Below are 19,399 nucleotides of genomic sequence, written 5' to 3' on the forward strand. Positions count from 1 at the left end.
ATCATTATTATTATTATTATGATTATTTTTATCATTATTATTATTATTATTATTATTATTAATCAAAATATTATTATATTATTACCATAATCATCATCATCATCATCATCATCATCACATCATTATCATCATCATCATCATCATAATCATCATTATCATCATCATTATTTTAATTATTATTATTATTTTCATTATAGTTATATCTACTACTACTACTTCAACAACAACAACAAAAGGAATTACATTTATAAAAATGTTTCACTACTTTTTTTAACAAGTATAGCCAAAGTATACGTACTGATTTCTATTGTTCAAAAAAGGCATACATACAATCCGACTGTCGTTAAAAAGTACGGAATACCACACGGAACATATTATATTTGAGATACAGTGTTGTAGTAGTTTGCGGAGAAAAAAAAGATTTTATGATGAACATTTTCTCCCTTTGTTAATGACTTTGTTTGAATAATTTAAATGTATTCAATTTGTATTACCTAAAGACAAAACGTTTATTCACTCTTTACGATACATTTTCCTCTCTATACAATATAAGCATATATAAAATTTCAATCGAATACTCGTCAATAAAATTATTTATACCTGATTTATATAGAAAAAAGCATAGTTCAAAGGTTAGTGGGCTTTTTCGTTTGAAATTATTTCCACGTTTTATTATCATACATTACAACACTGTAACAATTCTTCATGCGACTATAATTCAGGGAAATCTGTCTGAATGTAAAAAATGTTAATCCGGTCACATTTCTTTTCACTTCTTTCTTTCTTTCTTTCTTTCTTTCTTTCTTTCTTTCTTCCTTTTATTATAATTATTAATGCCTCGTTTTGGAGGATGCAAGAACGGCCTCCCATAATTCATCACCCGGATAAAGTAAGTTTCAATTGATCGGTTCTAATTAATATCCAATTAATATAATGTAACGAAACATACAATATATGCATAAATATCAAAGTAAATGCAATGCCATTGAAGATGAAAGAAGATGCTCGTCCAAACACTCTAAATGCCCATGTGAATCTATCACAAATTTATCATATTTTGAAAAAGACTTTAATAATGAAATGTCAACAATTAGTTCATGACCGATTTACAATATTGTCATATTTATTTCATATAACCCTTACTATAAATAGTCCTATGTAATGTAAAAAATGGTTATCTCCCCCGACGTTTAAGAAATTAGAGATCGATACCGAAATATTTGCATTGTGTCCTATAGAAAATGGCTGATCAAATAATGTGTTTCATAGATAGACTATCGAGTATCAAATAACGTGTTATAAGGTTAGATATATAGGTTAAAAAATACCTGGTTAGAAATAATAGTTTTACAGGTTTCGGTTGGATAGCTAATATCAAAAGGATCTCATAACTTACTGACATATATTTCCGTGTATATTATAAGACACATCGGTGTGTGAATATACTTAACTTAAAATAAAAGGTAAGTAGAATTTGTAAGTGCCTTTATTGTTGTTTTTTTATATTCTAATATGTACTTGTTGTTAACATATAAATAAATTGATATAAAACTTTGAAACGTTGATTTATTGACAAAGTTCATGTGTACGAAGGGTTAAACACATGTATCAAGTTGTGTCTATATCAATATGCTATAAATATATTTGCTCGCCCATATGGTTCAGTCCGGTTGGAAAAATAACATGCATATATAATTACGATAGGTATGTCGTTATTTTATAAATTTATGAATTAAAATAAGTAAAATATACAGAAACTGTCAGAATTTCTCTTTATTACGATAAATAATATGTTCATTACAATATTGAAATATTATTAAAGGATTGAATTTTTATTATTGTAAAATAGCATACAGTGCAACCTCCATAAAACGACCACTCGTAGAGCACTTTACTTCTTTACAGCAAATGTTTCAATAATTACTTCACACTATATTTAACTTCTCTAGAGCAATACCTGTTTGCAATAACCAAAATTCATTATTGTAAAAGAGCATACAGAGTAACCTCTACAAAACGACCACCTGTAGAGCAATAACCTTCATACAGCAATAGAAATTAAGACTTCTTGCCATATATTTAACTTCCTAACAGCTACACCTGGCTACAACGGTCAAATATGTATCCTGCCAAAAGATGCTTCTTTGAAGAGGTTGTACTATATCGGCTCCAGTAATGACAGTGTAAATATTTGTGATACGGATCAGTAGCTAATTTCAAAAAAAAAGAATTGTCATTGTCTTTGTCCACTATTCTATTTTTAGAGGACACGCATGAAGGCTCATCGTTTATTATATCAGCACGAAAAATGGAGAAGTCCGTATATCCGCCTCAACCGCCGCCTTCATACGGTAATATTTTATCACATATTTAGAATGCTATTTTTCATTTTGGTTATCTGTTTTACCGAAGAATGCGTTTTAGTATCAAGTTAAGTAAATTAAAGTATTAGAAAGTCGTTATAATGCGGATAAAGGCCTCAAACGCACCAAAGGCGTAATGATGCAAATAAAAGCGTTATAACGTAATTTAAACAGGGCGTATTAATGCGAATAAAAGCGTTATAACGCAAACAAAGGCATACTTGTAGTAACACAAAACAAATGGCGAAATAACGCAAATGAAGGCGTTGTAATGAGAATTCCATAGTGATATTATAACGCCCTCGTATTTATACCTGTTATAGAAACTTAACGAAAAGATACATTGTTTTTGTAGTATACTAGCTTGAATTGAATCTAAAGTATTTTCCTAAATTATAGCATAAAATCGGCTATTTTTCCCTCTTTTGCCCATGTTATAACGGGACCAAAACCATGTGTTAACAAAGTCACGCGCCCTTGTTATAGCCCGGTTTCACCTATGCGCAATACATACAGGGCCCAGTAAACAAACAAACAAAAAATGACGATTTGGCCTGTTTGCCGAAGAGTCATGCGCTCTTGTTATATTGAAATTTATTGATTCGAGAGGGCCTCAGTCGCATATTCAAGTAACTATGCCGGAAAAACGGCGTATAGACATCGGTGCTAATCTTGGTTGTCGCCCTTTCTAAGAAACGGACAGTTGTCAATGTAAACAAATACAGTAGAATCTACCTGTCATTCAGTTTAACACTCCGATTAACTTACAAAACTAGATAACACAAAATTAATATGAGAAAATGTTTTTTATTTATGTTAATAAATGTTGATAAATGCTCTTTATATTTCTTTGAGAGAATAATGCTTAGTGCCTGATTTTTTTATAAACTTGTTTGCTTGAAAAAAAAACCGATTCTGATGTCACTGATCTTTTTTCTACCGTCAATCTGAAATCATTCTAAGAATTTCTGAGGGTCATGTTTTGTCTTGGGTAGAGGGTAGAGTAATGTAACGTTTTTTTTTCTTGAGATAATAAATCTCCAAAGGTCAAGCTTTGTTAAATCAATTAAAATTCAAAATTTCGTTCGGTTCCGAGAATTTTCCAAGTTGTTGGCCCCGGAAAAATGAAACGCATACGTAAAACATAGAATTGGATAAATACCGTCCAAGCACAAGTCTTTAATGTAATTGTGTTTTGTATAAACTATACATCACAAATCTGTTTGAAAATTTTATGCTATAATAGCGTCAACGCACGTTTATTTCGTGTTATAAAGTCTGCAGAGTCCCTCGGAACTGTTGGAGCCCTCGCCCTACCGGGCTCGGGCACCAACCGTTCCTCGGGACTCTGCAGACGTTATAACACGGAAAAACGTGCGTTAACCCTATATTTGTATGGTATTTTTTACACGAGCTACTTACAGTTTAATTTTTTTATAGAATTGCATGTTCTTCTTTTCATCAGATTCCCTACCAGGAATAGTGCAACAGCAACCGTTGGCCCCACCACCGCCAGGTAATGGTTAAGAATTACACCAATCTACCGCTACAAATGTTGTAGACATTGCGAAATACATATAAGCCGCGCCATGACAAAACCAACGTAATGCGTTTGCGACCAGCATAGATCCAGACCAGCCTGCACATCCGTGCAGTCTGATCAGGATCCATGCTGTACGCTATCAGTTTCTCTACTTGTTAAAGGGTTTGTAAGCGAACGGCATGGATCCTGATCAGACTGCGCGGAAGCGCAGGCTGGTCTGGATCCTTGTTGGTTTCAAACCCGCTATGTTGGTTTTGTCACGGTGCGGCTCAATTATATCTTAATGAAATTTTATTTGTTATAAAAAATCATTTCCTTAACAAGTTACACGCTATTTAATTTTGCATTTAAAATTCTATTTAAAGATGTTGTAGTAAAATTTAACACGTGTTTTGCCACCTCTATTATCCACGTGTGTTTATATATAATTCCCCGACGGTAAATAATTGTGCACGAACTATAAATGCTTTCATGTTTTACATGCTTTTTTAATACTCTCAATTGTAAAGACGGAAAATTCTTGCTATAAATTGGGAAATTTAAGACTGATTTCTTTATTAAAACAATTGATAATTGAATATTAAAGTTTGTTAAGTTGTGTTATACTTTTAATTGATTAAAAGTAAAATTGGAGATGATTGGATTAATAGTTATCATGTTAAGTAAAACTATATTGGAATAGATTATTATTCAAAAGGATATTTGTTTTCTTTCCAATGTCTTAGATAGGTAAATAGAATTAAATGGGGATTCACAATTCCAAATACATGAATAATTATTTGGTTATTTAATTTACACACACTTTTTAAAAGCCCGATTATTTTGTAAAATGTGTATCATATTTGAATTTATTTCTGTCCGATTCCTAGATGTAACCATATAAATATGGTCGTGAACGCAACAGGCCTCTAACCAAAGTCTAACTGATTAAGAGAAAGACACATTGATCAGTTGGCTTCTAATTAACTTCGACTTTGTAGAACATGTGAAAGTTTATATAGGGATATATAAAGTGTATTTTAAAGGGACTCTACTGAGGTCCAAAAACCTAAAAAAAAAAAATTAATTTCTTACATAGATCAACGCGGGTACTTAAAACAGAAAGACCTGCGAAAGATGATGGTGAAATATACTAAAAATGAATTGAAATCGTATTCTGTGCTGTTCTTAGCAAAGCGTTGTACCTAACAAGTTTCAATTTTATGTCATTTTTCTCAATTAGAATAATCATTCTGGAAGAACGATCTGAAATTTAGCTCAAAAGTTATTGGTCTAGACTTTCATCAAATGGAATATTTATCTAAAAATGAAAAAGTATTCCCTGTTCCGTGATATCAAAAACGTCAGAAGAGTCTCTTTAAAGACATTCTGCCATATCCAAATCAAAACAAGAGCCACAAACTAAACCGTTTCTTGATAATTTCAAAAAATATCCGTCTACTTTGAAGTATGTTCATATCTCAATTTTCTATCAAAATTAAGAAAGAAATATTATAACGATTTTAAAGTATTAAAAAACTAGCGTGACTCTTTTCTTTACCATTATCCTGCTAGGTGTAACAGATTTCACCCAAGCGTCCAGTGCAGACCAAGATCAGCCAGCACATCCTTGCCACCCGATCAGGGTCTGCACTATTCGCTATTTATTCAGTGCTTAGTATCGAAACATTCCTTTGTAATGATGAATGGTTTAGTCCAAATTGAAAGATGGACACGTTCGTTCAAGTACGGAAGAGAATTAGAGCCAGGTGTATGTTTTTTATTAACTCGATATTTCGAGTTACTAACTCGAAATTTCGACTTACTAACTCGAAATTCGACTAAGTAACTCGAAATTCGACTTACTAACCCGAAATGTCGACTTTGTAACTCGAAATTTCGACTTAGTAACTCGAAATTTCGAATTACTTATCTTGAAATTTCGACTTAGTTACTCGAAATTTCGACTTATTAACATTACAAGAATGGCCAAAGTTATTTTAGATGGTATAATTTTATAGTAGGCAGTGCCTTTGAACGATGGATATGAGAAACGGGTGCCTGGACAAAAACTATTGAAATTTAACTTAAACTTAGTAATGGCATGTACACACCCGACATAAAAAATACAAGGCGTTCTTCAGACGTTGTATTGTATCCCATCTGGTCGAACATATCTTTTCACTAATCATATTCTTCTCATCCCTGTAAAAAAAACCGATCCTATACTTTACGTGTGGGATATCTGAGGAAAGTATCGCGGTGTGGCCAAAATAGGGCGTGCTGAGGCCTTTGTCAAAATTGTTGGACTGACTATATTTCATGTAAAATCAGATGCTTTTAATATTGTTCCCAACATATATATGTATCACTTTTATCAACTTTTATCAACACAATATGAATCAAAGTATAAGTAAATAATGAATAATGTTACAAAAACATTATTAGTATATAGAAACGTGACAGACTAAGTGGCATATACACGTCATTTAAAACTTATTTAATACATGATATTGCACAGTTTACAATAGGGTGGGTTTTGGACTTTTTGTTTCTCCATATGATGGTTGTATGTGTGCTTAAGAAAAAGAAACACCCTGTTAACAGGGAAATGTGGAAAGTGTGATTTTACATCCCCCCTCCACAAAAAAGCGAAGGATATGTTCAGTATGCGTGGACAATTTGACCCTATAAAATTGTTCTGAAAAATAAATGTTAAAGGTGCTCTGTCAATGTGCAACAACTACACACGAAAGAAAGTATCTTGAATTCAATCCTTGCTTTCACCGGCAACCAATGAAAGTCGTGCAATGTAAGTCGAAATTTTGAGTTACTAAGTCGAAATTTCGAGTTACTAAGTCGAAATTTCGAGTTAGTATGTCAAAATTTCGAGTAACTAAGTCGAAATTTCGAGTAAATAACTCGAAATTTTGAGTTACTAAGTCGAAATTTCGAGATAAGTTACTCAAAATTTCGTGTAAGTATGTCGAAATTTCGAGTTACAAAGTCGAAATTTCGAGATAAGTAACTCGAAATTTCGAGTTTGTAAGTCGAAATTTCGAGTTAGTAAGTCGAAATTCCGAGATTAGTTACTCGAAATTTCGAGTTAATAAAAAACATACACCTGGCACTAATGCTCTTACGTATTAAAGACATGTATATATAGCGTTGTAATAGTTAATAATCTTTATTTTCTGAAGTTATGCCGATGCAAGGTATGTCAGGAATGCCGGGGATGTCAGAAATGGCAGGTATGTCGGGAATGCCGCCCGCACAGATACATTGGATGGCCCGGCCACAAGGTGGACTCACCTGTCCTCCTGGTTTAGAATACCTGAACCAATTGAATCAGCTGTTCATGCACCAAGAGATAGACGTTAGTCCTGGAGGTGTGTAAAATAAATGTACATCTTCTATCTAAGATTCTTTTAAGTGCCCAAAATATCCCAGAAACGCTTTTTATTTTAATTTCCAAAGAGCTTTGTATTTTCTGGTCTTATGTGCTATAGTTTCCAACAAGTTACTAAATGACCAATTACCTTAACCTATATTTTTGCTTTTGTTGCTTTCTGGCTAATAGTACAGTTACAGTCTAACTTGCCCATGCAACCACGTGTATTAAGCGACTTCTGTCTTAAACGACCACTTTAAATTCCCCCCGATCATTTTCTCTCTATATCTTTAATGCATTAAGCGACTTTTGCTCAACGCGACCAGCGACCGCTAATTAGTCACCTAATTGACATCAATCTTTTCATTAAACGACCACTTTTACCTGTCAAGTAATTGTGTTTTTAGAGAACGCCACCTCGTTATGTCACAAGTGTCAGCAATCAAAACACATCAATAAACGTGTGAAAAACTCTATTTCCCATACCGTTTTAGCGTATGCAAATGAAGTTAAGTATACGCGTGACGTGTATTATCCAATAATATCGGATAAACAATGCAACGCTCCGCCCATATTGAGATGGTGTATACGCTTCGCTTGTTGACATTTAGACTGCATTGAATTGACCTTGAACTTGATCAGCCATTAAATTAATCGTAACAAATAGATGTAGTTTGTTTATTTCAAATGAAAAAATGCACAACAGAAAACATCTTCACTAATTAATAGGGTTTTTCGTGTTGGAGACAAGGAAAAACAACGGAGAAGTTAAAAAATTCTGGAAAAAATGTCAAACATGAACGTAATGGATCAAAACTGTTTTGTCAATAAATATCAGAACGTTATTTTTACATTTGCATCCGTTTAGATTGTCGGAGCGTACTTATTATTCAACATTTATAGTAAAATGAAGTTGAAAAACAATCCCATCGAATAACAAAGATGTCATTTATAAATTTTGACTTTTATATCATGCTGACTGTCTTAAGAGACCGTTTCATTAAGCGACCGTTTTTGGTGTTTCCCTTGCCCGGTCGCTTAATACACGTTTGACTGTATAATGATTTAGTATTTTGTATTGAAGTCAAATTACTATTTTGTTTTCATTTCGCTACTTTTATGACAAATAATTACAAATGCAATGCATGAAACGATTATTCAAACGTTTAATTTTCCCTTTCAAAAGAATGAATTTTTTTTTTTCGTTTCTGGGGCATCGTATGCCTTTACAGTTACATAGTAAATGGTAATGTCGTTTCAAACTTTGTACACAGAGAATGCATGCAACAAGCGATGCAACATATTTCTTTATAGGTTTAGTTAATTATTTTCAGGGATGTATGGTCCTGTAGCAAACGCTAACTGGTACAGGATAATGAATGCCAATGGCCAACAGGTGTTTACAGCAATAGAAGGTAAAAATATAAGATAAAAATAAACAAATGATAATCATTAACGCAAACACGATGTTTTTTTGTATAATGCTTAAGACATAAAATCAATTAAAGAATTGGGATTATGTGGCAATCATCAAATGACAACTAAAAGGTCTGGAAATGAATTAAATATTTTCGAGATGGGGTATGACTTTGTCTGAAGTGAAGCTTTAAAAAGGGTTAAGAATCAAATCAGTCTTAATATGCATGACTTCAGTTTAAGGGTATAAAAAACATGTGTACTAGGTGCACCTAATGCATAAATTATCATGCTGTGCATTGCGCGCATTCTCGCGATTAACTATAATTTTTATTGACCCAAATTCTGAAATTAATAGTCAATTTATTATGTTGTTCTTATTATCGTTCAAGCTAACACACGTTGCCTATTCTATATTCATTTTATTAAAACCGTATCGGTCATCTATACAGACTGAACGGATATTTTATTTATCATTGACATTATACATGTATTATTAGTTATAAAGATTTTTGACATGTTATTTGGCTCTTTATAAACAGTTGTTCAAAAAAAAATAACCAGAGCCGCTAGGTGATGGTTATATTGCAAAACAGCCGTTTATATACGGCCATATAACATGTCAGAAATATTTATAACGAATTTATAATACAGCAAGCATCAGTTTTTAGAGAAAAAAACAACAACGAGATTTCTTCATAAATTGACAGCTACTGTGTCTATAAATTTATATAAACGTCACGATTATCCAATGAAAAGATATGTTACAAACGTGCAGATTATAACTAGCTTTATATCTATTTCAGGTCCACCAAACACGAGTGGCTCCTGCGTCTGCCTTCCCGGACAAAGAGGCTACGACGTTCGGATCAAAGACAATATTAACAATGTATGTATTAATATATTTTATTGTGATAAATATAGCTTCAATATGCTCATGGACATGAAGATAACTGACGTTATATAGTATATGGCGTCATAATACTATAAGTTGTAAATATTTTTGACAGGTTATATGGCCCCATCATATAAACGGTTGCTTTCAAATATAACCCGATCTACCAAGCGTTGGTTATATTGCAAACAACCGGTAATATAACCTGTCAATAATTCTTATAACGAATTTATAATATAGCAAACTTCCTTCTTTTAGGAAAGAATTAAATTATTTCATTTATGTGTATGTGTTCTATGTTTAATAAGAGTCCATCCACTCGCTAAGGCACCGCCTCCGTGGTCGAGGGGTTAGAGTCGATGACTTCTAATCCAGGTACCTCTCTGGCGTGGGTTCGATCCCCGGGAGATGCTTTGGTAGTTTAGCGCGGAGGAAGGTTGTCTAGTACTGGTGTTACTCTCCAGGAACGATGAATAGGAAACTACCCGCCTATATGACTGAAATACTGTTGAAAAAGGCGTAAAATGAAACAAACAAACAAACGCTCGCTAAGGCACTAAATGTAGCCTTCGCTGCCGAGTACGGACCCCGGATATGTCATCAATCATGACCTTAAAGGTTTAATTTTAAGCACAAAGTTGTGATAATTTACCTCCATGCAATTTCCATGGAGTATTAGTTTGAGCCAAAATTAGGTCACTGTATGGCGGTCATTACCAACTTAAATGTACAGTAATCTGAGACAATGTGAAAGGAGGTAGCCCTTAAAAGGGCTGTTAGTGCCAAGCAAATGGCCTGTCTTTAAAGCCGTTACTCTGTGCTACGGACTCACGCACCCTAGCACACTTTCCTCATCATCTCTGCCTACTCTGAAGAGTCACTTCTCTCTGTTTTAGTCAGAACATGGGCAGCTTGTCCGCAGGATACAAGTTTAGGATTTCGTTTTTGCGGCGTAAAGTTCTTAAAATCTTTTGCCGACGCATCGTGCGCATGCTCCGAGGGGGGGGGGAGAAGATGATTTGATTAAGTGACAGTTTATATAAACATCAAGATTATCCGACAAAAACGACGTTACAAATTAAAAATATATTATAAATAGATTTGGAACAGTTTTGTTGGTTCGAGAAAGAAAATAAAAGCCTTGCTAGATTTTATATTATCGCACCAAAAGTCACAAAATATAAATGTAGAGCTTTGCCTTAGTTCTTGTGTATTTTGATCTTTCAAAATGTCAACTTTTCCAGGAAGTGATGAGAGTTACACGTGACCCAATCTGCTGCTCGTGCTGTCCATGCCTTGGCTGTGAACACGTGGTCAAAATAGAAGCCCCTGTCGGTCAGGTCATAGGTTATTTTAAGAGCCAGTAAGTTAGTTATTACAATGTTCTCTTAAAGGCCCTTTCTCCCGTAGAAATGTCTTAAAGTTTTCAAAAGGTTGCTTATTGAGCAATTACATGAACCACCTTCTTGCTCTGTCGTTTTTTGTTTTGTTTTTTTTTTTTTTGGCAATAAGTACAATTTTAGTGATTTAGTAATTTGTATGCATATGGAAGTCAAAATACTAATTTGTTTACATTTTTCTATTTCACATATATTTCACATATAGTGCCGTTTCTTCAGATTACAAGCATCTTACATGCACCATTATTTTAATGTTATAAAACTCATCTTTCCCTTTTATAAAGAACTAAAATGTATTTGTTTCTTATGCATAATGTGCCTTTAATAAAGCTGCATGCCTCCAGATGAGCCAAAATATTTCACGAAAATCCACCTTAAGAAAATGCACTAAATTTTAAGAAATTTAAGATCGAAATACTTTTCACCTTGTGAACACCAAAAGTTCATTTACACTCGTTGCTGCGCCACTCGTGAAATATACCTTTTGGTGCTCACTCGGTGAAATATATTCCGATCTTACACTGAACTAAACAAATATCCTCTATTATATATTAATATAATTGTTGGTAATAGTTCATTAAAAAAAACCCATCCGTTTTATTTTTCACAGAAAAGGCTGCGGTGGCATTACATTCACGATTTCAGATGCCGAAGATCAGGTGGTGTTCACTATTGTATTTCCGTGTTGTGCGACCTCCTCGTATCTACAAGAACAAGAATACCAGGTTATCTCATTTCGCTATTTTTATCAGAATAAAAAAATGGTTGTATGTCAGGTTTAACTGTATAAACCTCAGAGTCTTCGAAAAATATTTAGATGAAAGTAGATAATGAAAAATTTACATATTGGACTTTATTTGTACATTATAAACAATTAGCTATCTCTAGTACCTGCATTCTCACTTACACCCCGGCAGAGCCCCGGAAGACGTCCGGGGGATCCGGGAACGACCAGGGAAACACGAACCATGAACCGGCTCTGCTTGGATGGTCCCGAGCGCATCGTGTGTTTAGTTGGGAATTACCGAATTGCTGCCGGGGTAAGTGTGACCACAACAATAATTTCACCCCAGATCGTCTCAGATCATTCCAGAAACTTACCGGGTTGGTCCTGGCTCTGTCGGGTATAAGTGAGACCGCAGCTTTACTGCACACCGTATTGTATTACCGTCGCCAGTGATGACATATTCCTGCAGTATTAGAAACCTTAAATTCACTGATTTCTATAGATAGGTTATAAACTTGGTTTGTATATTTATATTACTTAAATAAGGCCAATGTCATAACATAAACTTACGGTCCATTGACTAGGGATACTATCAGGTAATTTTAGACTCGTTTCCCAATTTTATATGATTTCCCAGTCACTTAAGGTTAAGGGTTGGACTGTGAATTAGGCGACCTTTGTTTAAATTCTCAGACGGTGGAGTTCATTTTCTTTGTACAGAAGTTATCAATTCCTTGCGAAAGTGAAGGAGATTATTCCTGGATAACAGCTGGGCAGACTGTCCAGGAACGATGCGGTGCCTGAACTAAGCTGTGGAATGTATATTCAAGTTGGATTACTGTCATAATACGAAGGGTAAATCATAAATATCACCATGATGAGTCTGCAGAGCTCAATCGGTTCAATCCCTAGACTTGTTATCTCGACATTGTGGGTTCTATTTCAGGGCTCGCCAACTGAAATAACTTGGAACTGTTTCGGATGAGACTTTAAATAGAGGTCCCGTGTATGTGTATACTTACAGAAGCAGGAGAAACTTCTTGTGGCATTGCCCTCTCCTGGTTTTGTATGGTGTCAAGTGGCGGTGGTCCTGTGTTGCTGGATCGTGTGGGGTTTACCTTTATTGAACGCCGACCTTTCATGTTGATCTTCTTTTTCATAATGTTCTGAAATTGGGACTTCTTGCTGTATCTGTATCTTGCGCTGTCGTCCAAAAAATAAAATTACTACTGCTCTCCTAGAGGACTCGACTGTACAGGCAACCGTTAACGAGTATAAAATTAAAGAAACTTAATTACACACACATATTTTCTTAGTCAAACTGTTTTCACACATGTCAGATGTTTCTTAAAGATTTAATGTTTCATTCACAATCTTTTATAAAACCCTTCGATTTCAAAGTGCAATATGTGTTCAAAAACAACCAGCAAAGAAAGAGGAGAAATAAGTGAGAGGGAGTGGGAGACTTCAATGACAATGAGTCAATGACTTCACTTAGAAAACAGAAAATACCAGCAAAAGTAGGGGGTGGGTGTTAAAAATGGCAGCCCGTATACTTTACGATGGTTGAAAACCGGCCGGATAACGGAAGGCCATTGGACATTTATCGTACGGTAGTCAGAATATCGAGCCGTTTCCAGAATAAAGATGTCAAGGTTTTTACCGGGTGACCGCATGGACCGGGCTAATACCTTTCGGAAACCGTCTGAATACCTACCGGACCACAGAGGATTAATTACCGGCCCACTTCTTCCCGGGCATGATTGAAATGTTTCTTTCCTATCTCAAATTATCAACGGTGTTTCATCGACCCCTCTCTATCGGGCGGTTCCCGCTTGTAATGTGACATAGTCATAGTCTATTTTGTAACTTCGGTCCATCTCTGCCTTGTATTAATCTCTTAATGAAAAAAAAACGTATAAAAAAGGAATAAGCAACTTTTATTTGGAAGTATGTTAGTCCAGATAATGTTTCTAATTATGAGTTAGTTCAGCTAACTTGGACTTATTATGAAAAAAAAAAAACACTCCAAATAAGAAGGACTTTATTACTTTTATTTACAAGGGTATATACCCGGTAGCAACTGATGTTTCTCTAAAAGTGGGTTAAAAGGCAGTATTATTGAATTAGGGAGTTCAATATCCTTATTCTACCGTAATTTCTTCTAATAAGGCTTTTTAAACTCATAATTAGGACTTTGTTTAAAATTCTAATTAGGAGTTACAAAGTTTAACTTTATTTCTCTTAAAAAGATTTCTTGTCAACTAACAAGGTCCTTGTTAAATTATTTATAAGCCCTCGTTATATAAAATTTTATTTCTTATTTCTAACTAGGCTTCTATCAGATTTTTGTTAATCCTAAATATAAGTAACTTAGTCCTTGTAAGACTATTATTTAGATTTCATTTTTTCAAGAATTAGGTTTGGCACCATTACGCTTCCTTATCAGAACACGTTTTAATTCTTGTAAACTTTCGACCACGCCTCGAGGACATATTGAAAGAAAAATGACCGTGCGACAACATACACGCATCACAGGATTTCCCTTCTTATACGAGAAAGGGATAAAATGCAGTCCGTCCATTTTATCAAACTGCAAACTTGTAAAGTATGCCATTTCCTTATTGCTATTAATAAGTGGGCTAGTTTAAACAACTTTGCTTATACAGCTAAAGTTATGCAAACCAAACGGGTTTTCAGTTTTCGTCTTTTTAACTTTCCTATGAAAAGGTATAAATATCATTTATAATTAGTAGGGAAATCTTATAATAAAGTTTAGAGTTTTTTCTTCTTTTCATTGTGTGTATATTATAGCTTTACATGTGCTGTATTCTATTTCTGAAAAATATAAACGTTTCAAAAATGTTTTATATGCATTAAATGAGGGAGATATAGTTCACACTTAGCTTGCAAATTTTCACCTTGGGTCATTTTTGTCAAATTGCGCATATTTTTTTCTAGCTTTGTACAGTACCTGTAACTTAATCGATTTCCACTTATTGTAAAATCTTACTGAATTGAAGGACATCATTTGAATTTAAATTTCTTTACTGTGTGTCATTAAAACTGTTTTTTTTTTCGATGCATCTTTCTGCTTTGCATCGAAAAGTCAATGTTTTCATGTTAATTGCACTATTTATAGTTGTCCTGTAACAGCGCATCAGTAGAACCTTTCGATGCATATATGGTAAAAATATATTTTCTGTCATGATAAAAATATTGTAAATCATAGTTTAAAGTATTGATTGAGGACAAAGGAAGATACGGATACAGGAATTGATAAGACAGTGATCTGAATGTTGGCCATCTTCAGAGCGTTTGTGCCATCAATGGCAGCGTCGATACAATAATGATATCTGTCATAATTATGCTGCGAGGCGACACGCCCATCGGACGGTAACGATGCTCACCGAGGCTTTTGTGGGATCCCGAGGGATGGATATTCTGATCCAAACCGCACACATATGTCAGATACTTTTTCTTGTATATTCTACCATATTCTATTACATAACACACTCTTTACCTTAATAAAACATAGTAATTTATGTCATTACACCCGTAGCTACATGTATTTTCTTACAACAGCGTATGAAATGACAACTTCATTCATAACGGTAAAATATCGTCATCCTAAGCGTGTTATTGTACAGCGCGCAACTCATCTGCCCCCGGTCCCCTCCCCTCCTTGTGCCAGGTGAAATTTCCGGAATGGGTAAAACTAACGGAAACGCAAGTCTGATATGCAGTATTAGAAGTATTTTCTTCTAAAACGACTGCATTTCCTCTTCGGCCAATCTATTTTGGAGGCATTTAACATTTCCAGGGAAAAGACACACTGGGTTGATATGTTCCGTGCGTGACCCTAAGTGGTGATTGTTTAAGTGTATAACACGAACGAAATCGCTCTGTTTATTCAAATTGAACAAACACAATCATTTTCCGAAGCTGTCATGATATGTGGAAACGAGTCTAAAATTACCCAAAAGTATATCTAGTCAATGGACAGTAAGTCTAAAACAATGATCTTTTTACCTTATCTGCGAAATACGAATATACATTTTACAGCCTAACTGTTGTGATCAGTATGATTTTTGTCATTTATTTACTGTAGTAATCTATGAAAATTGGCGCCGGTAATACGGTACGTAATTAGAAATCCAAAACTTTTAGAATTAAACAGGCCATTAAGCGCTGCTAGGGTTACCTCTTCGGGTAGCAATGCTGATCAAGTAGGATATACATATGTGTGTACCTGAATGAATACGCAAGTTGCACCCACACTCGTTACCAACGCATCTATTTATTGACGACCCGCCTCATCAAATTGTATCTATAGATTGACTCGCCTTTTCTGTACCGAGCTGGTTGACGTCAAGAAATATTTGATTTTTTTTATACTAAAGTCCGACTTACTTATCAAACTGTTATATAATATGGCGGCTTATTGGTGCCAATCGATGTTTCGCCCCGCGCCCCATCTAATTAGTCCTCGACATTTTAACTTGTTATTGGCGGGGTCGTGATGCGAAAACACGAAATGGCACAAATCAGCCACCATAGTTATTCATCAAGTCTTACCAAACTGACACAAGCAGTATATTAAATTATCTCAATGTTCCCCGCCAACTATTTTACTTTTGAGACATTGGTTGATTTTAAATGCGTCACGTGACGCTGAAGTTATTTGATTATTCTATGGATTTGATATATTATATCATTGATATATCAGGTATTGGCAAGTGATGGCATAACTCAGGTGGCGAGATTTACCAAACACTGGAGCAAGATGCACTATTTCTTCCGGTTGAAAAAATTCTCATTAACTTGTAAGTAGGATCCTCCTAAAGCTGTTTATGTGTTTCTCTCTCCTGATGTTTTGGGGGTTGGCAAATGCATAAAAAGAAGTACATCTCAATTAAGTTTATACATTATATCAATGTATCTTCACTAGTCCCCTTTCTGGTGCAAACCAGGACTGGTGCCATAATATACTTTCACCAGTCCCCTTTCTGATACAAACCAGTACTGGTGCCATAATATGCCTTCACCAGTCCCCTTTCTTGTACAAACCAGTACTGGTGCCATATAAAGAAACACGGTCGTGACCCAAGTAGGGTTCGAACCAACGATACCGGTTTTGCTCTGCAGAGGTTTATATTGTACTTTCTAACAGGTGCAACTTCTTAAATACGTCTTTAAACATGAATGTATCAAATGGACTTTTTCTGCGTTTGTGAAAGCTTTTTATATATCAAAATTGCTAATATTTTGTATTCAATGCCATTAATTCTAATCAACTTGCACGAATATATGACACATCACAATTAAGTAGAATGTTTCTGTAATTATCGTCTCTGATACACTGGCTTTTATACATGTAAACTAAAATGCAAATACAGTATCAGATATTGTATTATTTTCTAATTGCAACTATGTTATCTTGCATAAGGTATTGTCATTTAATTCAACTTCCCTCAAACCAAGATGGATATTTGTTATATATGTTCCGTCTTATACATGTTTCGTCTTGTATTCATGTTCATATTCCGTCTTATACATGTATATTTCCGTCTGATAGATACATTTTCCGTTTTATACTTGTTCCATTGTATACATGTCCCATCGTGTTTTGTCTTATAGTGCTCCTTTTAAAGGTGTTCTGTCTTATACATGCTCCGTTTTATACATGATCCGTCTTATATACGTTCCATTTTAAAGACCTTCTGTCTTATACATGCTCCGTTTTATACATGATCCGTCTTAAACATGTCCCGTCTTTTCAATGGTCTGTCTTATACATGTTCTGCCTTTAACATTGTCTATCCTAAACACGTTCTGTTTTTATACATGTTTTGTGTCAGCTATGTAAGAAAATCTTTTTCTGTTTTAAGTTCCTATGGATTTAGATGAGAGAATGAAGGCTGTGTTGCTTGGAACAATTTTCGCAATTGTAAGTAAGAGAGCTGGTATTTATTTTTATATAAATCAATTTCATTTATTATTTCATTATCGTTATTAAAGTTATTACCAAAACTGAATTTATTGCGTAACATTTATTGCATCGATTTTTTTTTAATCGATTTTTTTTTAGTTATTTTATAATAAACTTAAGGAGTCATTAAATGAAAAGATTTTTTTCTGTCATCATCATCATCATCATCATCGTCGTCGTCGTCGTCATTGTCATCATCGTCATCATCACCTCACTATCATTATCATTATTATCATTATGATTATATTTTTTTTTTTACAAATTACAAACCCACCTTCCAATAATACAGAACTGAATGAAAATAAAAGTCCAACTTTCGATACATTTACCTTTATTAAAAGTTATCTAGAGTTATCTAACATTTGTATTATACTTTGCCTACCTACGTATAACTTAACACAGTATAGCACTATATGACACTACATGTATATAATATGCCACTCTGATGAAGTTCTGAAACAGTTTTTTTAGGTTATACACTTTCTTTATTAGGTTTATAACAAATAATAATAACACATTTTGTGTGAGCACTACATCTTATTAGTAATCTCTTTGTTTCATTTCGTACCGACTTGCTGTTTTTGGAAAGAGGTTGCTTATGGGGTGAAATAGTTTGCTTATTGGGTTTTAGAGACCAAAAAAGATTTAAAAAAAATGTCCATGTCCATTCCGTACACACTTGTACTTGTGGATAATAAAGAGAACGTCCAACCGTCCGGCATCCAGCTTACTCGCTGTCCGTCTAAAACAAGAATGGAAAAGGGGGAACATTGTTTTCCTATCTCATTGTAAATTTAGATCTTAATGTATGCATTTCCATTCGTTTCAGATTTATTTTTATATAGACGAAAAATGTAAAGATATAGCATTTAAGTTTTAAAAAACAATTTCATCGTGTGAGCTAACAGAACACGAATCAAGTTAAAAAAAGCAGTTGTTTAACTTGTATACAAAATTGGTGTTGGTAAATTGCAGGATGTTATGTATTATCCGCCAGTTGAAAGCGCTGCAAGAAGAGGAAGGCGTATGTGAAAATGACAGTAATAAGTTTAGCGGGAAAAAAAACTTCAAAGAATAACACACATAATTAATGGATTTGGAGTTTTCAGCTGATTTTCTAGCTCGTGTAATCAGGAATAACAATTTCAAAATATTAATACTCTTAGAAAAAAAATCGGATTTTGTTATGATATTGATTGTAAAATGTAATTTAATGCAATATGTAGCAACGAGTATGAGTAACATGTAGTTACTATAATTGTTAATGTCTTTACAACCTGTTATATAAATCGTCTATTGACAATGTATACATTTCTTGTTTTCATTTACACGATTCTACATATGAGCGTGTATTTATTAAAGATTACAGTCTTACTTTGTGACATTTTATTATATGAATGAATATAGCGGTATAATATGAGATAAATGAGTAGCAATCGTTGTGTTCAACAGCGGCGCGAGTGTCCTTTACTTTTCAAAGTCTTTCACAGCCACAAAGTAAATAATATTCACTATATTTAAAGTACTCTCAACTTTTAAATGCTTGAGATTTGGTTTGATTCTTTTCTTCTTAATCTATTTTCTTTTTTAAACAAACTGCTATTGAAGGTCTTTCCCAGCCACAAAATAAACTTTGTTTACAACATTTAAAGTTTTACATAAATAAATGCTTTAGCTATGGTTTGATTATTTC

At 34.1% G+C, this 19,399-nt stretch overlaps 1 protein-coding gene across 1 annotated transcript; it reads left to right on the forward strand.

The window, feature by feature from the left end:
* Nucleotides 1-1,195: 1,195 nt before the first annotated feature.
* Nucleotides 1,196-18,967, forward strand: LOC132729318 (phospholipid scramblase 1-like). Its single transcript, XM_060715058.1, has 11 exons — nucleotides 1,196-1,463; nucleotides 2,265-2,351; nucleotides 3,829-3,879; nucleotides 7,086-7,274; nucleotides 8,611-8,691; nucleotides 9,499-9,581; nucleotides 10,832-10,950; nucleotides 11,598-11,712; nucleotides 16,444-16,540; nucleotides 17,606-17,664; nucleotides 18,682-18,967. The coding sequence occupies exons 2-11, from the start codon at nucleotides 2,309-2,311 to the stop codon at nucleotides 18,736-18,738; spliced, it is 894 nt and encodes a 297-aa protein (XP_060571041.1). The 5' UTR covers nucleotides 1,196-1,463; nucleotides 2,265-2,308; the 3' UTR covers nucleotides 18,739-18,967.
* The last annotated feature ends 432 nt before the right edge of the window (nucleotides 18,968-19,399 follow it).

The sequence above is a fragment of the Ruditapes philippinarum genome, unplaced genomic scaffold (genome assembly GCF_026571515.1).
Source record: "Ruditapes philippinarum isolate M1 unplaced genomic scaffold, ASM2657151v2 ctg806_1_1_1_1, whole genome shotgun sequence".
Taxonomy (NCBI): Eukaryota; Metazoa; Mollusca; class Bivalvia; order Venerida; family Veneridae; genus Ruditapes; species Ruditapes philippinarum.

What these genes read in the sequence shown, in the direction of transcription:
- LOC132729318 (XM_060715058.1), top strand. Translation starts at nt 2,309, where the DNA reads ATGGAGAAGTCCGTATATCCGCCTCAACCGCCGCCTTCATACG. An exon ending in GTTGGCCCCACCACCGCCAG is followed by an intron (nt 3,880 to 7,085) that starts GTAATGGTTAAG and finishes TATTTTCTGAAG; the next exon opens with TTATGCCGATGCAAGGTATG. An exon ending in ATAGGTTATTTTAAGAGCCA is followed by an intron (nt 10,951 to 11,597) that starts GTAAGTTAGTTA and finishes TATTTTTCACAG; the next exon opens with AAAAGGCTGCGGTGGCATTA.